General features: G+C 40.9%; 1 protein-coding gene and 1 pseudogene across 1 annotated transcript; both read left to right on the top strand.

Annotated features, from left to right (window-relative positions):
• The first annotated feature begins 53 nt into the window (after positions 1 to 53).
• Positions 54 to 9,469, top strand: part of LOC138042714 (peroxiredoxin-like 2A) — an 11,652-nt pseudogene continuing 2,236 nt past the window's right edge.
• Positions 3,458 to 4,009, top strand: LOC138040036 (uncharacterized). The gene has a single exon (XM_068885831.1). The coding sequence runs from the start codon at positions 3,458 to 3,460 to the stop codon at positions 4,007 to 4,009; it is 552 nt and encodes a 183-aa protein (XP_068741932.1).

The following is a 9,469-nucleotide window of genomic DNA, read 5'->3' as shown; positions in this document are numbered from 1 at the left end:
CAAGCGAACTGTAGCAAAAAAACTGAATTCCTCTGATTGGTCCAATTTTCCCAGTGGCTTATTTGCTGAAACGCAAGCGAAAGCAAGTGGAAATTTGCTTTACCCGGACGGTTTTGCGGCGATTAGGAGTTGGAATGCTCTCTCGACTTGACGAACACGGTCACATGTAGGTCATGATAACAGCACAATCTCCGATATTTGATTACCGGGAATTAATCGACTGTCACTATATTGGGAGATCCTTGTCCAGTCAATGTTTTTAATGTTTAGGGACGCTCATGGTGTCTGGGTTCCGAGCTAGTGCACAGTACACACGGCATGTTGTAGGAAATTCCAAGCGCGTCAAGTTACTAGGAGACTTTCATACACCGGACCAAAATGGGTGAAGACAAAAGAACCATTGTTATTCTGATTAGGCCTTGTAGATTAGGTATTGTTATGTTCGCTTTGTTCTTTTGTTTTATGGACGTTAATTTTTCCGGAACCGGTATATGAAAGACAAACCAACTTGAGCCCAAGTTACCCTTCATTGACTTGCTCCTCGCAATTATATTGCGTCATCTCTATCTTTCTTTCTTTGCATACCTTATGGGGAGTTATTCAACCAAAGGTCGGTGTGTATTTTTCGTATTCAGGGGGCACACATGTACAGAGGACCTGATTACATGGTGATTTTCAGCCCGGGCTGAAATTTTGCACTGCCTACCGGACTGAAATGTTGTTGCGATTTCATTCTCAATTTCAGCCCGGGCGCAAAACGCAAATTTCCGTGGGAGAATTTACTGATTATGTTCCTTTTTCAGCCTGGGATGAAAAAATGATAGCGATGACATAGATTTATTAGCCCGTTTGCTCAGGCTGAAAATCCTAGCTCGGTTTCAGAAAGCGTGCTAGGATTTTCAGGCATTGTGGTATGCCTTTTCCGTGTGCTGTTTTCATAACAGGTTGCTTAAATTATTATTAGCCTTTGCTAATGAGGCAATGTAGAGCATAGTCCGTTTGATCTCAGCTAAGATAGGGACCTGGCAGTAGTCTGCCCATGTCTGTTACGTGTTACTCATTTTGCTTTCTTGTCATAAATAGGGGTCCATCCATTTTGCAAGGACATTGGTTTAAGAGGTCGTAGCACAGATAACTTGTGACAAGAAAGTCAAATGAGTGACATGTAACAAACATGGACTGACTAGTGCCAGTTCGCTATCTTAGGTGAGGTCAAACAGATTTCGCTAGTCTATAAAGTATCAGTGATGGATTAAGACCTGGAGGGTGAGGTGGGGGCCTGCTCTCAAACATTTTGTTTTTGCCCTTTCACAGTTTTGGTGTTTTATGGTGTTTTGGTGGCTTTGGTCCAAAAATCCGGGTCCCTCCCCTGGATCTGCCACTTAGTATCCTACAGAGAAGGAAAAAGAAAGTGTATGAACTTGCACGTGCATTGAGTGATTTATGGCCACTTGTTATGTTTTGAAAGTTCTCAAATTACACGAGCTGTTCAAAAACACCACTTGTGCCCATAAATCACGATATGCATGAGCAAGTTTATACGATTTCCTATACTTACGGTATTCATTAGTATCAGTATTAGCTCCAGGGTGGTAATGTATATGGCTGGAGTCTAACCTTTTAATATTTTAGTGCACTGGTAAGCTTTTCTTGGTCAGGAGACAGCAATCTTTCAGCATCAAGCTCATGCCTTTTGCATTTTTCATCCTTTTACAAAAGGTTCAGCAATATAGTTTTTTTTAAACCTTTCTTCTCATTTTCTTGCCCTTTAACTTTTTTGTAATTTAATTAGTGTTGAAACTGTAAGTAGTGTAAGTATTGTACGTAGTTATAGTATTGTTCTTAGTTTTTACTTAGGTTCTATTTGTAGTGGTAATGATAAATTTGTTTATTAGCAAAACACTTTTAATGCAGTTTCACTTGTAGCAATGCACATGATTATCATTGTAATAGGATATATCTCTTGTACACGCGCATGACTGTGTGATTTATTATTACACTAGTAAACATAGGAACCGAGAATCCTCTGTCTCTATTCTTTTGCTATAGGCTATTACTTTGATACAATGATACATGGTGTCTGAAGTGAAACATTAACAGTCAATCAATTCCAGTGATCATGCCAGACGATGTGCCTCCCGCCCAACCACCTACTCGGATAAAGCAAACTAACATTCCTTTTCCAACCAAGCTTGAAACTGATGGGTCCGCAGCAGCGAACAGGAAAAAATTAAAATGGGTATGGAACAACTACCTATAGCCCCAACTATAGCCTCTTGCTTCCAGTACAAGCCAAAAGCACTCCGGATTGGGACTTTCGATAGTTTCGTATTCGACAATGACGATGAAGAGAAAGATATAGATGTGGTACTGCAGAAATTCGTCATGTCACTGGATACAAGCTCACACATTCCACCAAAAGCTGAAGACATCCTCGTGCGATACACTGACGTCTTTACCGGTGATGGCAAGCTCCAAGAAGAACTGCATTTCAAAGTCAGAAAGGTACCAGTTGCTCTTAAAGAACCATTTCAAGAAGAACTTGACAGGCTAGAGAAGATGGGAATCTTGGCTAAAGTCGAAGGTCCCACGGATTGGATTTCCGAGATGGTTGCCAGGAAACGCAACAGAAAGATTCGACTGTGCATCGATTCTAAACCTCTCAATAAGGTGCTCAAACGGAACCATTACCCTCTTCCACTGATTGACAACTTACTACCTAAGTTGACCAACGCTAAAATCTTCACTGTGGTAGATGCCAAGAGTGGATTTTGGCCAGCATGTCCCTTTGGATCATGACAGCAGCCTACTCACCACTATTGGGACACCCTGGGGCCATTACTGCTGCAAGCACATGCCTTTCAGAATATCGCCTGCACCAGAAGAGTTTCAGAGCCGCCTTGATAACGCCCTGGAAGGCCTCACTGGTGTCCAGCCTATATACGACGACATACTGGTGTACGGCTCGGGGAACACTGGTGAAGAAGCAGTGGCAGACCACAACAGGAAACTACACTCCCTCCTACAACGCTGTAGGGAGAAGGGTATTAAGCTAAACAAGGACAAGCTAAAGCTCAAACAGAAGAAAGTTACGTTCATGGGTCATGTAATTTCTGCGGAAGGCCTTAAACCAGACCCCATGAAGATCGAGGCTGTGCTCAGCATGCCCACTCCCACAAACAAGCAAGACATACGAAGGCTGCTAGGGATGGTAAACTACCTCCAAAAATTATCTCCAAACCTATCAGATATCACTGCACCACTCAGAGAACGTATCCAATAGGACATAATGTTTCAATGGAACCAACAAGTACACGGTACATCTTTCCAAGCCCTAAAGACTCCACAGCTCCCCTCCTCAAGTTCTTTAACGCGACACAAGAGGTAGAACTACAGTGTAACGTGTCAGAGAAAGGACTTGGAGCTTGTCTGCTGCAGCAGGGACAGCCCGTCGCATATGCATCAAGATCCTTTATGTCAACCAAGAGCAGTAGTAATCGAAAAGGAAATGCTGGCCATTCTCTTTGGAACTCAGAAGTTCGAACAATACATATACGGATGCCCTACAAAGGTGGAGACAGACCACAAGCCTCTTGAGTCGGTTCTCCAAAAGAGCATTCTCTCTGCTCCTAAACGACTCCAGCGAATGACGCTTCCACTCCAAAAGTACGACCTCAACGTAACATACAACAAAGGTGCCCACAGGTACCGAGCCGACACTCTCAGCAGGGCGTACCTGCCAAAAATATATAACACAGAGACCTGCGACAAAGATGTTGTTATGATAATGGACCAACGAGGCGATGCAGAACAAGAAGCGGAGCATATCAACACACTCCAGTTCCTCCCAGTAACAGAGGAGACCTCGACACGAATCAAGGAAGCGACTGAGGCTGATGAAGACATGCACGCCCTAAAAAAAATCATCAGGCAGGGATGGCCAGAAATGAAGGACAAAATACCAGAATCGCTTGCACCCTATTTCTCATTCTGTGATCATGATTCATGATGGGTTGATCTTTAAAGGAGAACGGCTAGTAATTCCGCTTAAGGCCAGACCCTACATCAAGTCAAGACTTCATGCAAGCCGCATTGGCATACAGGGATCATTAAGATGAGCCAGAGAGTCTGTTTACTGGCCAGGGGTGAACCAGGAAGTGAGCGACTACATATCTAAGTGTAGGGTGTGTGCCAACCACCCAAGGGACCAAGCCAAAGAACCTCTGGTAACACATCACCTCCCAATCATGCCCTGGTCAAAAATTGCCTGTGAATCACAAGGACTATTTTGTTACTGTCGATTAATACGGCTTCAAGCATGTTACCAGCTCTCCAGGCTTCTCTCAGTCTAACAGAAAGGTCAAGAACGCTGTGAAGACAACCAAGTCCCTACTTAGAAAGGCCTCTGAGTCCTCAAGCCACCCATACCTAGCTCTCCTGGACTGGCCAACTGAGGGGTTGGACAGCTACCCAGCACAACACCTATTTAGCAGGAGAACCAGAACACCTCTCCCCATGACCACCACCCTGCTAAAACCGGCAGTCCCTACAGACACCCTGGAGAAGGAGACACGTTGCAAAGCCAAACAGGCTCTGTACTTTAATGTTAGTGCCAAAGAGCTCACAGAATTGAACCCCGGTGATGCTGTCAGAGTCAAACCACTTCACACTTCAAAAGGAAACAAACACACCATGGCTCAGAGCTCAGGTCCAAGGAAAAGTTGACATCCAGTCTTACCAAGTACGTACCAAAGATGGCCAGGTCTATAGAAGAAACCGGAGATACCTCTTCCAAACACAGGACCCAATAACAGTCGACCCGCCAAAGTCAGTCTTGACTGACCCACTTCCTCTCGACACTGACACACCCGGGCAGCAACCATCTCCAACAGAGCAAGAACTACCCAACACCTCAGACCCCAACAGCGCCAACCCACCAGAGGAGCATGTGCTCTGCAGAACAACCAGGTCCAGCCGAATCACCAAATCCCTGGCTTATTTGCAAGATTACAAAGCCTAGAAACTGAACACTTAATATGTTTCGAACTTCAACGTATATTTACCTGTTTATACTGTTACAGCAATGAAAAAAAAAAAACAACAAAGAAGGGACATCAAAAGACTCTTCTCTTATCTGAAGAGGGGGGGGGGGGGGGATGTAAGGATGCATGTGATTATTGTTGTAATATGATAATTATATCTCTTGTACACAGAGAACAGTTCACCTTATGATAAACATTGTTGATTCTGGAAGCTTTTTTTAGTTCCAAGGGGTTCTTATTTCTGGGGCCTGACAGGAAATCATAGTTTCTTGAATCCCTAAATTTTTGTTTATAATTTCTGATTTTATCCATTACTCTGCTAGAGTCACCTGGCAGGTGATGCTGGGTTAAATGCAAGTCAAGTAGCGACCTTCTGCTCCATGTCCTAGTTGTTCAAAAGGTGGATAGTGCTATCCACCGGATAAATCACTATCCATTGGATAGTGCAATTATAATTATTGGTTTCGCTATGACTTATCGACTGACTGGATAGTGATTTATCCAGTGGATAGCGCTATCCATCGCTTGAACAACTGGGGCCAGGTGATGCAGTTGCTAGCCACTTATTATACATGTATAACATTTTAATTATAATGTTAATTTCTTCAGATAGTTTCCTGATGAGATAGCAGATGGCATGGTTAGTAGGTGCTGGAGGGATAGCTGCGATTGCGGGCATTTTAGCTGCTAACTGGGATTGGTACAAGAATAGTGCAAGACCTGATTTAGCCTACTTAAGTGCTATTAAACTCAAGGCCTTAGATAGATCAGGGAAATACTTGATGGCCACTGAGCTATGGAGTAAATCAGGAGCAGTTATAATGGTAGTTAGAAGACCAGGGTGACGTTTGTGCAGAGAGGTAACAATAATAACTTGGAATTTTTATTCTTCAGTTTTTTGTGGCTAGTAAAATGTGCCTGTGAAGGGGTGAATCTTTTCCCAACATATCGCTTCCATATTCTTGTAGCTTCATGGCTTTTATGCTGCTCACATTGCAGTCAATTCTCATTGTAACAGACACCTTCAAACATCGTTTTGCGTCCGTAATAGCAGGTTTTGAGCATAAAAGTTCCGTTAACATGCGCTAAGCAATGTTACGTAGACCGTGCTCTAGGGTAATTTTAAATCTTAAGTGTATTAAGTGTGCCACTTAATATGCAAATAAAAGCACAGTTAAAAATGAATATGGTCCTTGACAGCTGCCATGCTGAGCAATAAAAAGTAACAGTGAACTGAAATTGAATAAAACCATCACAATCAGAGTTTGATGCCATAATTGGAAAATCGGCCAAACATTAGATTTTACTTAAATATGAGATTCTATCATTTGTTCTTTAAAATATCATAGTGGTGCAATGAGAGTAAACTGTAGATTTTATTTGAAGGGTGTGTTGACAAATGAAGAACAACAGACTGCTATTTTATGTCACCATGTTAGATGAGAATGAATGTCCGCTTAATGTTGAGATTCAAAACAATAAAATTGTCATGTTGACAACACAAAAGTGTCTGGCATTCCGTAATAGTGAGAATCTGTATTAGGGGCTGTTTACATGGAGGTAGGAAGATCCTAGCACTAGGAAGATCCTAGAAGGTGGATCATCCTAGTGCCATATGTTTTCTGTATTCAGTTTACATGCAAGAGGTTGTACTTGGCCCTAGTGCTAGGATCTTCCTAGTGCTAGGATCTTCCTAGCTGTGAGCTAGGAAAATCGTAGCCAGGACGAAGATAAAAAGGAAGTTATTAAAGCTAGTAAGGAGAGTAGAAGGACCCAAATTACATGTTGTTCTCGCCGACCATCTTGCTTTCATTCTCCACTTCCACCTAGACAGAAATTTCTGCATGTAAACCAAACGAAAAGTTGTTTCGCCTTCTAGGATCTTCCTACCTCCATGTAAACAGCCCCTTAGTGAGCGTCTCTAATAGTGTGGTGTTTGCAAGGTGTCAGAGTTGATTTTATTCTCACCACCTAGCTTTTGGTGGAAAGCCTGCTTGGAAGCTATTTCCTTTTTCAAAACAAAGATTAAGTCTGATATTAAATTTCCTTGAGTGTTTCTCAATTTGTGAAGAAACTAATTTAAAAGTACTGATCAGGCTGAGATTTGAACCTTCAGTATCAAATGGTATTTGAACTGAATACCATAGCCCCTTCCATCTGTGTTATTAGGCACACAACCTGTTATATTATCTGGTGAAACTTTGAGATGCAAAAATTAAATTAATAATAAATTATACAATCAGAAATTGTATTTGTTGACTCTGATTCTTTGTTGTTCATTGGTTCTTTTAAATTTCGTTGTTGTCCAGGAAGCTTTAGAGCTGTCCTCTTTAAGACCTGAACTTGACCAGAAGGGTGTGAGCCTTGTGGGTGTGGTTCACGAAGAAAGAGGAGCAAAGGAGTTTCAACCATACCTCAATTCTCCACTTTATCTTGATGAAGAGGTAAATATTAAATTTTAATATAAGGAAGATGTGGTTCTTATGTGGAGACTGATCATCATAGGATCATAGAGAGCTACTTTAATACTAGTACATGAATTGTATGAAGGTCCCATGTCTTGTTGATTTCAAGAGGAAGGTGTGAATGTTTAACAATTATTCTTTGAAATCGAGGTGAATAGTGGTAGAATATTATTTTAATGAGCTGCGAAGTGGCGAGATAAACATTCTGCCACTATTCACCAAGATTGAAAAGAATAGTAATTGTTTGTTCAAATATGTGCTCATAAAGTGATCTCAATAACAATAATTGTTGAAGAAAACCATCCAAAGTCAATTTAATTGACATCTCAATTCATGCGTGGAAAATGTGCAGCGGCTCAAAGCATGTGTGAAAGTGTTTACAGAAGGTTCAAACACGGCAAATCTAAATAACCTTTGTTAGAATCCTTGACACAAACAGCAAATTTGTCATTTAACACCGTTTAAAGCAGCAATCTAAATCGAAAGTCTGCTTGTTAGAATATTTTCACCGTTCGATCAAAGTTTTAGAGGTTCATTTGAAATGGAAATTGAAAGTGCAGTTGGTAAAGGATCCACTGTCATGAAATGGCATCTCTAATAATTATTGAGGTGAGCATTGTTTTGTTGTGAAATGACCCGTCTTGTTTCCTAATGCAGCTATGTGGAACTTTCTTAAGGCTGGTTTACACAGTGCGACTTGTCGGCCTGATTTTTGGCGGCGTCAACAACTCGCTGCCAAAAATCGGGCCGACAAGTTGCACCGTGTAAACCGGCCTTTAAACATTTTTTAATTCTCGATTTCAGTAACAAATCACGCAATATTCACTCCGAAGGGAGTGAATAATGCTCAATTACTCCGAGATAGCAAACCAATCAGATTGCTTGAAGCACCAAGTATATTATACTAATGTTGAATTTATGTCCCACACTTCTACATTGTATTATAAAATTGTTAACCAAAGTTGTTGACAAGTAACTGAACTGACCACCTTGTTCAAAACAATTCAAACTCCTTTAAAATCATAGCAACTACTCAAGTTTTGACAGTCTCTTACAAGAGGCTTTGGCAGTTGTGATTTGTTTGATTTGACTTCTGTTGAGAACTGTTCTCTTTTGTATAAAAGGTCGTGACTTGGGAGGTCACTATAATTATAGCAATCAGAAGATTGTCTTGATCTTTGTAGCTTCTGTAAGACCTTTGGTTGTCTTGGGCATGGTTCTCTTTTAGTGATAATCATTATATTTCTCTGAAATAATGATAACAGAGGGTTGAAACCATATACATCCTAAGGGCCCCCCTCCCCCTCTTCCTGAGATGTCCTGTGGCTTTCTAATACAACTGGTATTCTGCAAAAAAAAAAGAAGAACATTAAGGTGATCAGTCAGCTATGCCATCCCATAGTGGTGCACCCCCTCCTAACAAAACTCCTGGATTTGCCCCTAAAATAGAGCAATTATATTGACTTACTGGTAAACAATAAAATTATTATTGGTATTACATGAATGTTTGTTGTGTTTCAGAAAAAGTTTTATGGTCCAGAACAGAGATGGATGTTTATTAGTGGTAAGTTTTTATTTTCAGTAATAGTATGCTTGAGAGCTGATCACAAGCTATATTCATTTAATTGTGTAGTTGTGGGTCTGCTGGAAAAAGAAGTATGAAAGAAGCTGTCTTAGACCCATTGGAATCCAACTGAAATAATTTTTTTTTTTTTTTAATTGTACTACTTACGATACATGTTACATGATTTACACTTGAAATTTGATTTGCTAGCTGTTTGTCTTTCATAGTCCTTGACAAGAATCCACACAACAGCATATTTTCTGGACACAGGGCTCAAAATTAACAAAAAAATCCAGTTCCAATTTTGGGACAAAATACTGATTGGAAGTTTAGTCACAATTTCACAAATTATTTCAGTCGCAAACCGTCATGCTGCATTGTGTTGTGAGTGGTTTAGC

The sequence above is a fragment of the Montipora capricornis genome, chromosome 3 (genome assembly GCF_036669925.1).
Source record: "Montipora capricornis isolate CH-2021 chromosome 3, ASM3666992v2, whole genome shotgun sequence".
Lineage (NCBI taxonomy): Eukaryota > Metazoa > Cnidaria > Anthozoa > Scleractinia > Acroporidae > Montipora > Montipora capricornis.
The sequence above is the reverse complement of the archived record's forward strand: the minus strand, read 5'-3'. Positions and strand labels throughout refer to the sequence as shown.